At 41.4% G+C, this 16,610-nt stretch overlaps 3 protein-coding genes across 3 annotated transcripts; 2 read left to right on the plus strand and 1 right to left on the minus strand.

Moving 5' to 3' along the window:
• Positions 1 to 985: 985 nt before the first annotated feature.
• On the minus strand, positions 986 to 2,869 carry LOC138600494 (selection and upkeep of intraepithelial T-cells protein 6-like). Its single transcript, XM_069671912.1, has 4 exons — positions 2,863 to 2,869; positions 2,333 to 2,671; positions 1,882 to 2,169; positions 986 to 1,608 (listed from the first exon to the last, which is right to left on the minus strand). The coding sequence occupies exons 1-4, from the start codon at positions 2,867 to 2,869 to the stop codon at positions 986 to 988; spliced, it is 1,257 nt and encodes a 418-aa protein (XP_069528013.1).
• Positions 2,870 to 6,590: 3,721 nt separating this feature from the next.
• On the plus strand, positions 6,591 to 9,394 carry LOC138600495 (low affinity immunoglobulin gamma Fc region receptor III-A-like). Its single transcript, XM_069671913.1, has 6 exons — positions 6,591 to 6,636; positions 7,159 to 7,266; positions 7,639 to 7,674; positions 7,779 to 8,045; positions 8,124 to 8,363; positions 9,264 to 9,394. Exons 1-6 carry the CDS (start codon positions 6,591 to 6,593, stop codon positions 9,392 to 9,394), a joined length of 828 nt encoding a protein of 275 aa, XP_069528014.1.
• An 827-nt stretch (positions 9,395 to 10,221) lies between these two features.
• LOC138600496 (Fc receptor-like protein 5) lies at positions 10,222 to 15,230 on the plus strand. Its single transcript, XM_069671914.1, has 11 exons — positions 10,222 to 10,246; positions 10,485 to 10,529; positions 10,626 to 10,880; positions 10,960 to 11,223; positions 11,630 to 11,743; positions 13,095 to 13,165; positions 13,629 to 13,746; positions 13,962 to 14,006; positions 14,103 to 14,363; positions 14,443 to 14,685; positions 15,100 to 15,230. Exons 1-11 carry the CDS (start codon positions 10,222 to 10,224, stop codon positions 15,228 to 15,230), a joined length of 1,572 nt encoding a protein of 523 aa, XP_069528015.1.
• Positions 15,231 to 16,610: the final 1,380 nt, after the last annotated feature.

Genomic DNA, 16,610 nt, shown 5'->3' on the forward strand with positions numbered 1-16,610 from the left:
GATACAGACAGCAGTATTACATGTTATGTACATTTGTAAGGAGGGTAACTATGTTCAATCCTAATGAATGAAAACGTGATTTGTTATAAAGATGATTCTTCATTATGTTCTAACAGTGAGAGCTGCAGCTAACTCACAGCATCGCTGCCTTTAAGAGGCATCAGTTCATTACAGTTCCACCACATCGTTCTCTCTGCTGTACAGAGCTGCTGCTCTAAAGAATTCACTGTGACCGCTGTGGTCACACTGCATGACACATGTGAGTAATAAATACCTGGAAGTGGTGTGAACGAAATGCTGAAAACCATCAACACAGGACCGCTCCGATAAATCTAAAGTTTCCCAACTAGTGAGACCAAGTATAAAAGTCGGAGTCACTGAGTGTGTAGTGTTTGTTGTAAGTTTGTTCAGTCACTGAGTGTGTAGTGTTTGTTGTAAGTTTGTAAACTGCATAGAATGTTCTGCTTAATAAAAACTGTCCATTAAAATAAAAACATTTCACACAGAAGCTGACAATTATCTTTGCTTTGAAAAGAACTTTTTTTTGCACATCATTTCTGGAAACAGTCTCTCTCTATCCATATAGATAAATGTAGACTCATATTTATCTTTTTATCTACATATATACATGTGTGTGAACAGAAAGAATGTGGACAACATTCGGGGTAATAGAATCTATAGATGCCACAGATTATCATACATGTCAATCACACGTTGCTGCAAGAGGACTGAACCAAAGTAAGAAGGGTTAATCAAACAATGGCCGCCTAAGTCCCATTCATCAACCTGACCTCCTCTCTGAGGCCTTGTGACTGTACAATAACAATGCTTTCCTCGTGACAGAAGACAACCTTAAATCACATGATGGTTCCAAAGGTTTGTTTTAGCTATTGAAACAAAAGCCGATCTAATGATAGATAAATTAGTCTGCTGTCTCACAGTTCATCCTGTTCATATCCATTTGTACTCAGTCATTGTTTGATAATCAGTCAGCAACTTTTTGAATGTATGTGACTGAATTGTCTGACTGTGGCTTCTTGGTTAGATCATCTCTCTGCGTCTTTATGTCCTCCAGTTGGGCATTCATTTCTTCCTTGTCATTACACAACGCTTCTTTCTTCTCTGTCACTATAGCAACTGAAAAAATCATTGATTTTAAACGAGTCTCTGTGTGCTGTAGTTTTTCCTTGAGCTCTTCTTTTACGTTATGAAGTTTTGTTTTGGTTTCTGCTTCAGTCTGATTCTCCTCAGAATATTTTTTCTTGTTCCCATTTTTCTGTTCTTTCATTTCTTGTGATGGAGGCTGATGCTGCTTCTCATCCATCTGTCTCTTTACCTCATTTAGCTGTTTTTTTAGGTCACATATTTCGTTGTCTATATCCTTCTTGTATTCCATTAATAAATGAACCGCCCCTAACACATCTCTGTGTTTGTCTTCTACCTGCTTTAACTGTACAACAAGGTTTGCTTCTTTCTCATCCAAGTCCTTAATTTTTGTGCTCTCTGCAGTGTCCTGCAGTGATTCGCTCTTCTCCTCATTCAGCAACTTAAGTTCTATGTTGTCTGTGTTGTGACTTAAAGTTGTTTTTGAAGATATTAACTTGTGACCTGAATAGCAAATAAACAAATAATTAGTGAAACTGACAAAGAAAGGGGGAAATATGCTATTCAATGATACTTACTTTTTTGTTTCCGTCTCCAGTTCCACACCGCAAAGGCAACTGCAATAATAACCATGAAAACCACAACCAAGCTAAGGATAACGGGAGAAGTAGAGGAACACTCAGCATTGAAGAAATCATCTGTAATGATAAAACAAATTACAACAACTAAAGCATAGATTTAAAAATTGTGAACATATGAAAATAGATTTTTTTCTACCTGGAACATGAAGGTGTGTCTCTCTGGTCTGGTTGATGTCCTTCTGTTGGACTCTACAGGTGAAGCTGTTGCTGTTCTCCACAGTCAGTCTGCTGCTGACAGTATAGAGGTCATCAGGACCTCTGACTGTCTCTGTAGGTCCAGCAGAGAGATGGTTTCCCTCACCGTCCAGCCACAACACCTCAGGCTCTGGATACCAGCCTTCAGACTCACACTGTAGAACCAACCTCCTGATGTCTCCATCAGTCTCCATCTTCCTAAAGCTGATGATGAGGGATGAGACTGCACCTAATGATGAAGAGTAGTAACATGTTTAAAATTACCAATTTAAAAATGTAATAAAATTGACAAAAACAAATGCTCTCCTCTTCATAGCTACCATTCAAATGCCCTTTAAGCTAAACAACTTTTAGCTTCTGCCCTGTTAAGCCTTTACAGTTTTTCCACTCACCAACCACAAGCTCGACAGCTTCCCTTTTCAGTGTGGGGACGAAGCATTCATATGTTCCTTTGTCAGAGACTTTGACTTTGTGGAGAATCAGTGAAATGTCACCATGTTTCAGTTTGTTGATGGACACCGATGTTCTCCCCACGTAGGCTGGATGTTTCTGAGACCCTAGCTCCACACCATCACGCCACACATAGACAAATCTAGGATTCAGGTCAGGTCTCCTCCACTCCACAGTCAGCTCTGTGGCATCCACAGTGGGTCCCAGATGGCATGGTAACACGATGTCTTCACCAACTGCTGCTACAACTTGCTGTAATGGTTCAACCACCAGAGACTGACCTGTAAAAAAAATCAAATGTCAGCAATTTAATTTAATGTGGAGTGAAACTGCTGAATTGAGTTGATTTTATTGTGTTCTCCAGAAGTGTTTGAGTGTCAGTACAATAAAGTTTAAAACACAATAAAAAGAAGCTGTTGTTAATGTGTCAAAGGAGAAATTAAACAGGTCCAAGAATTAAACCCTGTGGTACCCCACATGTCTGGGATGTACCAGACAATATATGATGCTTTTACACATGGAACGGCACTGGGCTTGATGTACTCGTGTACGTGTCTTCAATTGAACACAATCACATGCAGGAACTTTACATAGCGTTATATGCTCATGAACGTTAGCTACATACATCAAGTAATCTATGTACATTAAGTTATGCATTTTAAAATTTGAATGTTGCAGCTGTGAATGAGCATTTAAGCAATAGATTCATAGGTTAAATATATTATGCTCTACACAGGCAATAAGAGTAAAGGAGATGCAATTTATATTCAAGTATCATCATCATCAGTAACAACTATATTTCTGTAAAATTTTATGGATATTTGATATCAGGTGAGCAGCAGCACAACTCAGAGAAGGCAGCGTCCCTCTTGGGTGCTGAATGGTCACACAGGAAGCTATTTTCTAACAAATATTGCATATCAGCAAAACAACAAACTTACTTAAAAAAAACTTACATTAGTTTCAAAGACCAACTTTTTTTGATGCTATTCCAGCATAGTGTAAGTACAGGCAGGACATGCACCCAACATGCACTGATTAATCAGAATCAGTTCTTTCCATCCTTGATATTACCGTCATTCACAGCTTTGTGGCTCGTAGGTATTTATGGCCACTGCACCAGTTGTACAAAACACAATCAGTACAATGGCCACAAACACTAATAAATATAAAAGGTTATTGTGGTTCATATCTTGTATATATTTGCAACAGAAAACGGGGTGTATGTGAGCAGCTACTGAAACTCAACATCAAAAAAATGTGTTGAAGGATCCAATAACGGGTCAACATTCTGACATCATGTTCTGCATCTGCAAAAGTTGTATTTAGTAGACCTCAAGATTTGTGTAACTCCACATTGACAAGAAAACATTATTGGTCCTATCTGTGTTGTGAGTGCAGTTCAGGAATTTTGAAGGTTGTCTGATGTCTTTACCTGCACAACCAGGTGTTATGAGAAGAAGGACAACGGTTTGATGAAAAAGCAAAGCGCTGATGGCACCTAGCTGAGGTTCAGAGGGCCATCCATCCTTCAGGGGACGCATCCTTTTTGAAAAGTAGATTTAAAAAAGGTATTACGTTCAAAAGAACACATAATTGTACTTGTACTTATGCAAAATAACAGAATCAATAATACTGGAATAACTTTTACAAATAATACTAATAAATACTGTTTTTAATACTTTAAAAACAAGAGTTTACAAAGTGCTTTGACAGCCAAGCAAACAAAGTAAAGCAGAGAACAGCAGATCAGATAATAGAAAACTCTCATTTACATATGGGAGATACGCAGCTTATAACAATAGAGGCAGGCGTACATCAGTTTGAAGTTGTGTCTATACATTGAAAATCAAACAGTAAGAAGGAATTTGCAGAAGCTCTAATGTTTTCCCATTAACTATGAGGTCATAATAAATGTTTCTGCGTACCTGTTTGGTGTTTCTGCTCATGAAGACGGAGAAGTTATGTCCACAGTTAAAGTCCAGCAAAATCACACGTCCCATGTTCTGTTAATCTTTAATAAGCAGCACTTTGTAAGCACTGGTCGCTGCAACCTTTGTTACACTTAACTTTACAACAACTGCAATAACACACGTTAGAAAGCAGATTTAATATGCCCTGCAAAATGTAAAAAAGTCATGGTGAGAATTCCAGTGAATCTGTCATGATCCTCATCATGGCAGCCCTCCCTTCTCCCTATGTGTGTGTGTTGTCATTCCCTGTCTGTATTCCTCCTGTGTCTCTCCCCCTGTCTGTTCTGTGTGTGTGTGTGCAGGTGGGCGTGGTCTCCTTCCACAGGCAGCGCCAGGTGAATCCACTCCAGTAATCAACCCTTCCATAAAGCCTCTGGATTCCCTCCTGCTTGTTGCCAGATCGTTACTTCAGTCTACGTGGTTGTTTGCATCCTGGCTCCTCTGTGTTTTTTGCCTTTGTGTCCTGTTGCTAGCTTGTGTAGCTAACACCTCTGTGTCCTTTCCACCTCGCCACAGATTGCTGTGCTCGCCTCCTGATCACCTGTTTGTTTCTGCCCTGCCTGCCTGTTGCCTGCTCTCCTGTGTTTCCCCCCCTGAGTGAGTACGCTCAAGAGACGGACCTCACTGCGCTGTGCCGCAGCGCCGCCATTACCCCGTGGCAGACGCCACACCGAGACACACTCACCCTCACCTACACCAGTGACTTCACGAACCACGTCAGATCCTGGGACCACGCACCACCCCTCCCCCTTGCACTTGTTTTGTCACTTTAAACATTAAAGACTTGTATTTACTGTTTAAACCTGTTGTTTGAGTCGTGCATTTGGGTCCAGACTCCATCAAGTCATAACGGAATCTTTTTACGGCAATGTGACAACAACGTCCAATATCACATTCCCTCCATCTCTCTTTCTATTACCCTCCATCTCTCTCTTTATTACCCTCCATCTCTCATCTCTTGTCATAAAGACACATACACCATTTGAAAACCTTTGGTAACATTATTGTGGGAGCAAGCAAACAGGACAAAGGTGTTGAAAAGAGAAATGTTACTTGAATTTAATTGGTAAAACTCACCACAGCTCAAGGTTAATATAGAGTCTAAATATAAAATACTGAAACAGGAAAAGCACAAAAACGGCCCCACTGAGAGGAGGTCAACCAAACTAAAGAGCTAAAGCATGACATAACTAAACAGATCTTACTTCAAAGTCTTCTTCTTCGTGTTTTAATGGCAGCTTGCATCCATAGTGTTGCATCACTGCCACCTTCTGGAGATAGTTTTCTCCTACAGTCCAGCTTTTATATTCTTCATCAGGCCAGTTCTTTTGAGAAAGGTACTCACATATTTCCTGCCTTGGTCTTACTTCACAATGTCACATGTTGGGGGGGTTATATACATAACGGACCAGTCCAAAACAGACATAAGGGTAAACTCAACTGACCATAAAATCAAACACCTCACAAACTGAGAGATATACAAACATGAGTAAAGATCAAAATGATTTATCTCTCCTGAACAAAAATCAAGTAAACAAGAAAAGGTCTTTGAGGACTCAAAAGTCCAAGTTCCCCCTTTTCAAATCCCCCTGTTGGCCTCTCCCACTTCCTGTGGGAAGGGCTTAAAGGGCTATTTTTGGCGGGAGTTGGGCCTTTTGCCAGGAAAGCTTGGACAAACAGAAAAAAGGTAAGTATCACTTTGAAATTAAACCGAGTGACTGACTGTTTAATAAACTGTGTGCACCCAACTGACAAAACAAGTGTCCTCAATGTAATAAAGTGTGATTTATTTGAACACAAACCTGTGTGTGAGTAATCTGTGTGGGTTGGGGAACAAAATGACCAAGTATCAGATGTAATGAAAAACACTGGTGGACAGCAGAGACAAAGAATGGGATCATTTTGTATCCAAAACAATCCACTTGTTCTCAACTGATGAACATCAAAGTCTACGAAGTCTGCGTAACCAACTGTTCAAAATATCAAGTATCAATGATTCATTCACATTTTGACCGCTGTCACTCTTTGCTAGTTGTGTAACTTGCACAGAAGCATTGTTCATGTGTTCTTTCAGCTTACATAATACTCAACACTTTCAGCCTAAACTCAAACAGCCAGTTCACTGGATTGCTTTGAAAGCTTAACATTACAAACTGTGTATAAAAGGAGGATGGAGCTACTGTGACGTCACACGCTCGGTGTTTTGGCTGTTGGTATCTTGATTTTTATGGAGCAAGTAGTGACCTTAGATGAGATTGAGGAGCTGGTGAGAGGTGAGAAAACCTGAAGCTATCTGCTAACATTAGCACTTGCAGGTTAGCAAGGTGCATGATATTTATTGGGATACTAACAGCCTAATAACAAAACAATTGAGTTGCCCACTCCTCAGAGTGTGTAACATGTTTCTGTTTCTCTATTAAATCTTTTCATTTCTGTTTTGCTTGGTGACACATATAACTCTAGCATTCATTGAGAACTGCAATGGTGACCTGTCATTCTGTTTATTTATAGTCAATCCACAATCAGTCATAATTAGCATGATGTAACGCTAACATGCTAAACAACTGCTACACATCATGTCACCATTTTTATTGAGAGCATATTTCCATACCGGTGTTATCGTTTAGTTCGAGGCACGACTGTTTATTTGATTCTATATTCTAACTAGAGGTTGGTCTCATTGTTACGTCCGTCTGGTGCTTTGGTTCAACCCTCGTGTATTTAAAATAATCGCAAAGACTATTTCTACCAAAGTAGCAGCTCCATCTCTGACGTTTCCGATGTTTCGTGAACAGAACTAAGCCACACAGGAAGAGACCCCTTCACACCTACGCTACATTTCAGTCTGATTCTCAGACAGCAGCAAGACAACATGATGGTCGCAGCTCTGCTCATCAAACTATGTGAGTACTTCTCCTGTGACATTCAAAAAGTCAAAACGTGATGACTAAATAATAATAGTGAAGATGTTTGCAATTCGGCACCAATAATTTAATCCGTACTAACTTCCTGTTGACGTCTGAGATCATTCAAAGACTTTCATCTTTCTCTGGTGGAAGATGTGTCGAGTTTCTGCTGCCCTCATGTCACTGAGAAGGTCGTTCCACCATTGTTGAGCCATTAGATCAAAAATGTGTCTGCTCTGACAGCGAGCCAGTTGTGAGCCATTTGGCAGAAGAAGTGCTAAAGATCATTTCAGATCAAAATGATGGCAGTCAACAATCATAAAGATACTTCAGCAACTTCGTGATGTTCAGCTCTTTTTTGTGTTACAGTGTTAATGCAGCCGGGTGCTCATTTTCTGACAGTCGGTAAGTTGTTTTGTGATTCGTCTGCAAAACCTGAAAATGACCTAAAGACGCGATGACCTTTGATTCAACGTCAAATTCCCTGACGTGTCTTGTTTTTGTCTCAGATGCAGCTTTTTGGATCATTCCGACCCGTCAGCAACTCTTTGAATACGAGTCTCTGTCCTTCAAATGTACCGGCTTCGACAGCTTGACTGGATGGAACGTTTCAAGGAAGACCAAAGCAGACATTTCAACCTGTGGTTTTTCAAAGTGGGGAGTGTCAACCAAGTCATCCTGCACTATCAGAGGAGCATTCCTGGAAGACAGTGGAGTGTACTGGTGTGAGGCTGGAGGGGGGAAGAGAAGCAACTCTGTAAACATCACTGTGTCCGGTGTGTTCACATGAAAACAGCAAAATGTGTCTTAACTCATGTTCAGTGACCAATAACTATCCAACATCTGTCTTTCAGCTGGATCTGTTATCTTGGAGAGTCCCGTCCATCCTGTGATGGAGGGAGAAACCGTGACGCTGAGATGCAGAAACAAAACTACCTCCTCTATCTTCACAGCTTATTTCTATAAAGATGGTCGTCTTATTGGGAGCGGCTCGACAAAAGGGCTGAAGATCCACAGTGTTTCTTTGTGTGACGAAGGACTCTACAAGTGCAGAATCATCAATGAATCACCAGAAAGCTGGCTGGCAGTCAGAGGTGAGGGAATTAATGCTCAGCGCATGAATGTGTGTGTTTGTCTCATAAAGTATAACGTAGTAGATTGTACTCACTTTTTGTAACCATCCCAACTTCCTGCTTTTAGCTTTTAGAGCGATTTTATCTTCTCTACTTTATAAAATATCTCCTCTGAAATCTTTTTAAACTAAGGGCACTCAGAGACCGCAGACCTCCGCCAAGGAGTTGCCACATGTCTTACATTTCTGCTGAGGTTGCTGCTAAATTATGTCGTGTTTTCATGCCAGATCCAGATTCTGTGGGTTCTCACTTGGTCCATGCTTCACCTTCCACCAATCGTCATGTGAATGAGATCTTTAGTTTGTCCTGGTCCATGTGCTTCATTGACTCATAATACTTACTTCAGAAGTTGGAGTCAAGGAGGTCCACTCCAGCAGGCGTCCGAAAGGGCACACAAAACCTCCAGAAAGTTATAAAGTTAGTAACGTGCATACAGATGATATGATTGTATACAGATGGAGAGGGAGGGCGCTCGGTGTGTCAGGTCCCCCGACAGTCTCAGCCTATAGCAGAATAACTTGGTGCTGGTCCAAGCCAGAGCCAGCCCGAACCATAAGCTTTATCACAAGGAAAGTTTAAAGTGTCTGCCTCCTGGACCCTGATTGGTGGATGATTACGGGGGGGGTTCTACCTCCCACACTACTCTTAGAGACTTTAAGTACCACAAGCAGGCCTGCATCCTGGGAGCGCAATGTCCTAATGTAATAGTTTTCATTGTTTTATTCTTCCAAGACGATGGGATTAATTCTCACTGTAACATTATTTGTTAATATTCTAACAGAAAGGTGACATAACCTTCTCTGTCCAGCAGAAAGGGCATGCTGCCTCATGACTGTACTTTACCTCCTGTTGTCTTTGCAGCACAGCGACAAGAGACTCAACCGTCCTCCGATCTTTTGTTCGTCGTCCTCCGTAACATTCTCCCCGTTGTGATGATGGCTCTGCTGCTGCTGCTGCTGGGACTGCTCCATGGTTGGAGACTCACAGGTTAACAAAGACGACTCGTGTCCACCCAGAAAGGACAGAAGGATGACAAGTTTACTATTGAACACTTTAATATTGGCCACTTGTACACCACGTCTGAATGCATGGAACAGTACTTTTAAATATGAACCATTCCAAGAGGTCATGTCATGATTTCTTTCAGTTTATCTTTATCTGACAATGTGACAAAAGAAATGATTCTGCACGGCAACAAGAACATTTGGCCGTATCATTTAAATGTAATCAGATATTTTATATAATAAATAACATTTTGGTAATTTAATGATGTTCAAATAAAGCTGATAGAGTTGTTACGGATGACTTCTGTACATGAAGTACACATTCTGTTTGTTTGAGCACGAATGGGACGATGCTGCCCCTCCCACATTGTATGGAGTTTAATGATGCCTCAGCCAAAAGATTAGACGGTGCTGTTTCAGCTTAGCTGCTCCAACACTCCCTTCTTGCTCTGTTAGAAAAATTCTGACACTTTGGGACACAAAGACACAGCCAGAGCAAGTACCGACATGGGGTCTGTTGGCTCAAAGACACAGCCATGACGACATCAGCACCTTCATAAAAAGTTCAAGTGAAAGTGCTGGGAGCACTGACGAAGCAAAGCATCGCACGTGCTCCTCTAAAGAATAAGTGTACGTGGAACAGGCCACAGTCATTTTAAGCCTTGCTGATGCCTTGTTAAAGTGTTTGTCATTCGAGGTTAAATTTGTACCAACATTTAAATAGCACCGTGAGAACAACACAGGCTGCTCAGAAACACAGGAAGAACCTATATTACACTTCAGACTGATGCTCAGACAGTCAGCGGTGAAACAACATGGAGACCCTCTGCATCCGACTGTGTGAGTATGACTTTGTCTCTGACTGACATTATGAGGTTGGTAAAAACTAATTCTGCGACCTTTCGCTGGTTTACTGTAGAGGAACATTTTTTAAAATGAACAGCTTTCAGCTAAAGTATGTTTCTTTATCGGTTGTGAGCTCTAACAGACAACACTCTGCCCTTTGAGAGCGCCTGTAGTCGCAGCAGGAATCAGTAAAGTATATAAATGTTTGAGCTCTTTCCTTCTGTCCTTCCAGTGATCCACGTGTTATTCCTGCGGTGTGCACGTGGTCAGGAAGTTGGTAAGTACCAGTTAGTTTCTTGTTCTACTGTTTGGATCTATATTCTGGTGTTTCACATGGATAAGAGAACAAATGTCTTTCTTTCAGTTGTTTCAGATTCAGTGTTTCTTCATGCTGAACCAAACAGACTGCAGTTCTTTGAATTTGAGCCTCTAACCCTCGTCTGTGTGGACTCACATGGCTCAACTGGATGGAGAATTGTACATCATATCAAAGGGGAATTAACCTCATGTGAAACTACAACAACAACATCATCCTGCAGGGTTAGAAATGCTTTTACAGAGGACAGTGGAGTGTACTGGTGTGAGTCTGGAGGGAAGAGAAGCAACAACATGGACATCACTGTTACTGGTATGTTTGCATTAAGACAACATGTTTACATGAACTGATATTTGTCTTATATGAAATAAATATCAAACCTGTTGTTCAGCTGGTCCTGTGATCCTGGAGAGTCCTGTTACTGTGATGGAGGGAGACTCTGTCACTCTGCGCTGCAGCAACAAGATGCCTTTATCCAGCCGCTCAGCTGACTTCTATAAAGACGGCCTCCTCATCAGAAGCAGCTCTGCAGGAGAGATGACCATCCACGGTGTTTCAAAGTTTGACAGAGGATTCTACAAGTGTAAAGTCTCTGGAGGGGGAGAGTCAGCACAGAGCTGGCTGGCTGTCAGAGGTGATCATTTTATCTTAAAGGGTTAGACTGTTAGAGTGGGGTTCCCCAAACAGGGAGCCGAGCTGACAGCCATCTGCTGTAGGTACTAAACTGACTAAACTGTTGGGTCTCAATCCTTCCGTGCGGGCTGGTGAGCCACGTTGTTTCCAGGTTAATATTCAGGTTGTCAACATGTTCTGTGTTTCAAGTAAGCATTGATTTGTTCATTACTTCCTGGGACATTGTTCTTTTATTGTCCTCAACCAAGAGAACATTTGTCATGCTTTCTGACCAAAAGTGAAATACATTACACTTCATGTTTTTCTCATGAGTGTAGTCTGAACGTTTTGCACTGACAGCAAACAGCTCTGTTTCAACCTGGTGTTGTTTACACACTCATCACTGCGTCTGATGACATCACAGTACCTGCCTCCTGTTGTCTTCTCAGAACTTCGTCCGTCCTCCGATCTTTTGTTCATCGTCCTCAGGAACATTCTCCCCGCTGTGATGATGGCTCCCCTGCTGCTGCTGCTGGGACTGCTCCACTGTGGGAAACTCAGAGGTTAACAGCAACATCCCAGGTCACATGGAAACACAGATAACAAGAGAAGAGAATGTCATTTATACTAAAATCTAGTTTGAATGCCAAGAAAATGAAACAGTTAGGATCCCATCAAGCGTCATCTGGCTGCTTTATAGCTTTATGTATCAGCTTTGCATGTGTTACAAAGCAATGGTTCAGATACATACACTATATCTGATTATGTGCAGTGTGTATTCAGTGCATATTGTGTTAATACACATTGATATTGTTTGTAAAACTAGACTGGTAAATGTGTGAATAACGTGTGTTTGATAAAATGAAGAAAATTGCACCGTTTTTCTTTTATTGTTAAATTGATATTTTGAAGGTTCGACCAGCAGACGTGAGATCAGCTGTGACTGTGAAGAGGAAAACATCCTCACAAGACAAATGAAGACGTTTTGCAAACCACTTTTAATGTTTCATTTCCAGTCCACATTTAATAGTGACCTTTGACATGTGATAGACCACGTGCAGAGTGACCACAGCTCCTCCGACATGCAGCTCACAGCGCCATGACTTCCTTCCTGCGAGTACTTTCTGCTCATAACTTAAAGGAAAAATCAAAAGATAATAATTGTAAAATATCACACTGTGATACTTGTATGAAAAGGAGCATTGTGTCACAGTGTCTGTCAGTTAGGTGTCAATAAAAAGCCAATGCCAGCCTCGTGTGTGTCTTACTGTAACTATAAGTTATATTATTCATTAAATATGATGAAATTATTTCAAGACTTTGATTCACTTTTCATGTCGTGCAGCAGAGGGCGGAGTTGGACTCGTTCGTTAAATGTGTGTGTGTGTGTGTGTGTGTGTGTGTGTCTGAGAGAGAGGAAGGAGGGTTCTTTGTGTCCACTGAGACCATAACTACCATGAAACATACACACTTGCCCACATTATAGCATGAACAATCTGATTTAAAATACAACATTTCTGATGTTCAAAAACGTGGATTTCCATTTTTAACATAAAGAAGTACAGCTCCTTCTTGCTAGGCAACATCTGACTAAACAGGAAGTCCAGACGGCTGGACGCAGTGTTTGGAGACATCTGACTGACTGCATAAAGAAGAACTGTCTATAAGAATAGAATATAGCTCTGCATCCTGCCACACGACAGCAGTATAACCGTCTTTACTCCCTCTTTGTCACTCTCACACAGTCTGCCTTTCTCTCTTCCTCTTTTTCAGACGCTAACATCATCTCTCTATTCTCTCTTACCCCTCACGCTCACATGTGACTTCTCCTCATCTCTTTATTTAAGGAAAATTAGCTTTATATTCATGTTGTTGTTGTTGTTACATTAATAACCTCAGCTCCAGGCCCTTCAGCGACACCTCAGCGTGATGGTCCTCATATTGAGTTTAGCGTTGGTAAACCCAAGCACAAACCTGCAGCATCGGTGAGCAAAGTTCTTCTACAGCTGCCAGCCAATCAGATTCAAGTATTCTTATTGTTCAGTTCCAGCTCTGGGCATGTATGAACTCCGTGCAGGTGTTGAGCTGACATTCATAGTTCAGAAAGGACGAAGGTCATTCCCATCAGCCTTTAGTGCTGGTTCACATGGGTTAACAAGCTAACATGCTAAGCTTAAAGGGTGAGTCTGATAAAGATTGTATCTGCTTAACATCATTGTCCTTTTGAGTGTATTAGCATGCAGGTATTAGCCTTCAGCTCAGAGCATTAGAACAACCTAACAAAGCTACTAGCATGGCTATAGAGTCCAGAGTCTTGTTTAAAGCTCACTGACTGATTGAAAAAGCAGCGCTGGTCATTACAGATATTTTTATCTCTGTTTCTACCTCACGTCGGCTTTGCTCTTCGCCTCCCCCCACTGATGCTCAGCTTGTTATTTCAATCTTTAGGACAAAGTAAAGGTTGATAAGCCACACAGGAAGAGACCCCATCTCACATACGCAACGAGTCTGATGCTCAGACAGTCAGTAGCAGACATGGAGGTGAGGACTCTCAGCATCAGACTGTGTAAGTATGACTTTGTCTCTGACTGTCTTTTGCAACCTTTCGCAGGTTTACTGTAGAGGAACGGGTTTTGACATCAACAGCTTTCAGCTAAAGTATGTTTCTTTATCGGTTGTGAGCTCTAACAGACAACACTCTGCCCTTTGAGAGCGCCTGTAGTCGCATCAGGAATCAGTAAAGTATATAAATGTTTGAGCTCTTTCCTTCTGTCCTTCCAGTGATCCACGTGTTATTCCTGCGGTGCGCACGTGGTCAGGAAGTTGGTAAGTACCAGTTAGTTTCTTGTTGTACTGTTTGGATCTATATTCTGGTGTTTCAGGTGGATAAGAGAACAAATGTCTTTCTTTCAGTTGTTTCAGATTCAGTGTTTCTTCATGCTGAACCAAACAGACTGCAGTTCTTTGAATATGAGCCTCTAACCCTCGTCTGTGTGGACTCACATGGCTCAACTGGACGGAGAATTGTACATCAGATCAAAGGGGAATTAACCTCATGTGAAACTACAACAACAACATCATCATCATCCTGCAGGGTTAGAAATGCTTTTACAGAGGACAGCGGAGTGTACTGGTGTGAGTCTGGAGGGAAGAGAAGCAACATCATCAATATCACTGTTACTGGTATGTTTGCATTAAGACAACATGTTTATATGAACTGATATTTGTCTTATATGAAATAAACATCAAACCTGTTGTTCAGCTGGTCCTGTGATCCTGGAGAGTCCTGTTACTGTGATGGAGGGAGACTCTGTCACTCTGCGCTGCAGCAACAAGATGCCTTTATCCAACCGCTCAGCTGACTTCTATAAAGACGGCCTCCTCATCAGAAGCAGCTCAGCAGGAGAGATGACCATCCACGGTGTTTCAAAGTTTGACAGAGGATTCTACAAGTGTAAAGTCTCTGGAGGGGGAGAGTCAGCACAGAGCTGGCTGGCTGTCAGAGGTGATCATTTTATCTTAAAGGGTTAGACTGTTAGAGTGGGGTTCCCCAAACAGGGAGCCGAGCTGACAGCCATCTGCTGTAGGTACTAAACTGACTAAACTGTTGGGTCTCCATCATTGCGTGCGGGCTGGTGAGCCACGTAGTTTCCAGGTTAATATTCAGGTGGTCAACATGTTCTGTGTTTCAAGTAAGCATTGATTTGTTCGTTACTTCCTGGGACATTGTTCTTTTATTGTCCTCAACCAAGAGAACATTTGTCATGCTTTCTGACCAAAAGTGAAATACATTACACTTCATGTTTTTCTCATGAGTGTAGTCTGAACAGCAAACAGCTTTGTTTCAACCTGGTGTTGTTTATGCACTCACCACTGTGTCTGATGACATCACAGTACCTGCCTCCTGTTGTCTTTTCAGAACTTCACCAAGAGTGTCGTCCGTCCTCCGATCTTTTGTTCATCGTCCTCAGGAACATTCTCCCCGCTTTGATGATGGCTCCCCTGCTGCTGCTGCTGGGACTGCTCCACTGTGGGAAACTCAGAGGTTAACAGCAACATCCCAGGTCACATGGAAACACAGATAACAAGAGAAGAGAATGTCATTTATACTAAAATCTAGTTTGAATGCCAAGAAAATGAAACAATTAGGATCCCATCAAGCGTCATCTGGCTGCTTTACAGCTTTATGTATCAGCTTTGCATGTGTTACAAAGCAATGGTTCAGATACATACACTATATCTGATTATGTGCAGTGTGTATTCAGTGCATATTGTGTTAATACACATTGATATTGTGTGTAAAACTAGACTGGTAAATGTGTGAATAACGTGTGTTTGATAAAATGAAGAAAATTGCACCGTTTTTCTTTTATTGTTAAATTGATATTTTGAAGGTTCGACCAGCAGACGTGAGATCAGCTGTGACTGTGAAGAGGAAAACATCCTCACAAGACAAATGAAGACGTTCTGCAAACCACTTTTAATGTTTCATATCCAGTCCACATTTAATAGTGACCTTTGACATGTGATAGACCACGTGCAGAGTGACCACAGCTCCTCCGACATGCAGCTCACAGCGCCATGACTTCCTTCCTGCGAGTACTTTCTGCTCATAACTTAAAGGAAAAATCAAAAGATAATAATTGTAAAATATCACACTGTGATACTTGTATGAAAAGGTGCATTGTGTCACAGTGTCTGTCAGTTAGGTGTCAATAAAAAGCCAATGCCAGCCTCGTGTGTGTCTTACTGTAACTATAAGTTATATTATTCATTAAATATGATGAAATTATTTCAAGACTTTGATTCACTTTTCATGTCGTGCAGCAGAGGGCGGAGTTGGACTTGTCCATGAAATGTGTGTGTGTGTGTGTGTGTGTGTGTGTGTGTGTGTGTGTGTGTGTGTCTGAGAGAGAGGAAGGAGGGTTCTTTGTGTCCACTGAGACCATAACTACCATGAAACATACACACTTGCCCACATTATAGCATGAACAATCTGATTTAAAATACAACATTTCTGATGTTCAAAAACGTGGATTTCCATTTTTAACATAAAGAAGTACAGCTCCTTCTTGCTAGGCAACATCTGACTAAACAGGAAGTCCAGACGGCTGGACGCAGTGTTTGGAGACATCTGACTGACTGCATAAAGAAGAACTGTCTATAAGAATAGAATATAGCTCTGCATCCTGCCACACGACAGCAGTATAACCGTCTTTACTCCCTCTTTGTCACTCTCACACAGTCTGCCTTTCTCTCTTCCTCTTTTTCAGACGCTAACATCATCTCTCTATTCTCTCTTACCCCTCACGCTCACATGTGACTTCTCCTCATCTCTTTATTTAAGGAAAATTAGCTTTATATTCATGTTGTTGTTGTTGTTACATTAATAACCTCAGCTCCAGGCCCTTCAGCGACACCTCAGCGTGA

This window comes from Semicossyphus pulcher, unplaced genomic scaffold, assembly GCF_022749685.1.
Source record: "Semicossyphus pulcher isolate SPU_LCO1_2020_fin unplaced genomic scaffold, fSemPul1.0.p SCAF_21, whole genome shotgun sequence".
NCBI classification, from domain to species: Eukaryota; Metazoa; Chordata; class Actinopteri; order Labriformes; family Labridae; genus Semicossyphus; species Semicossyphus pulcher.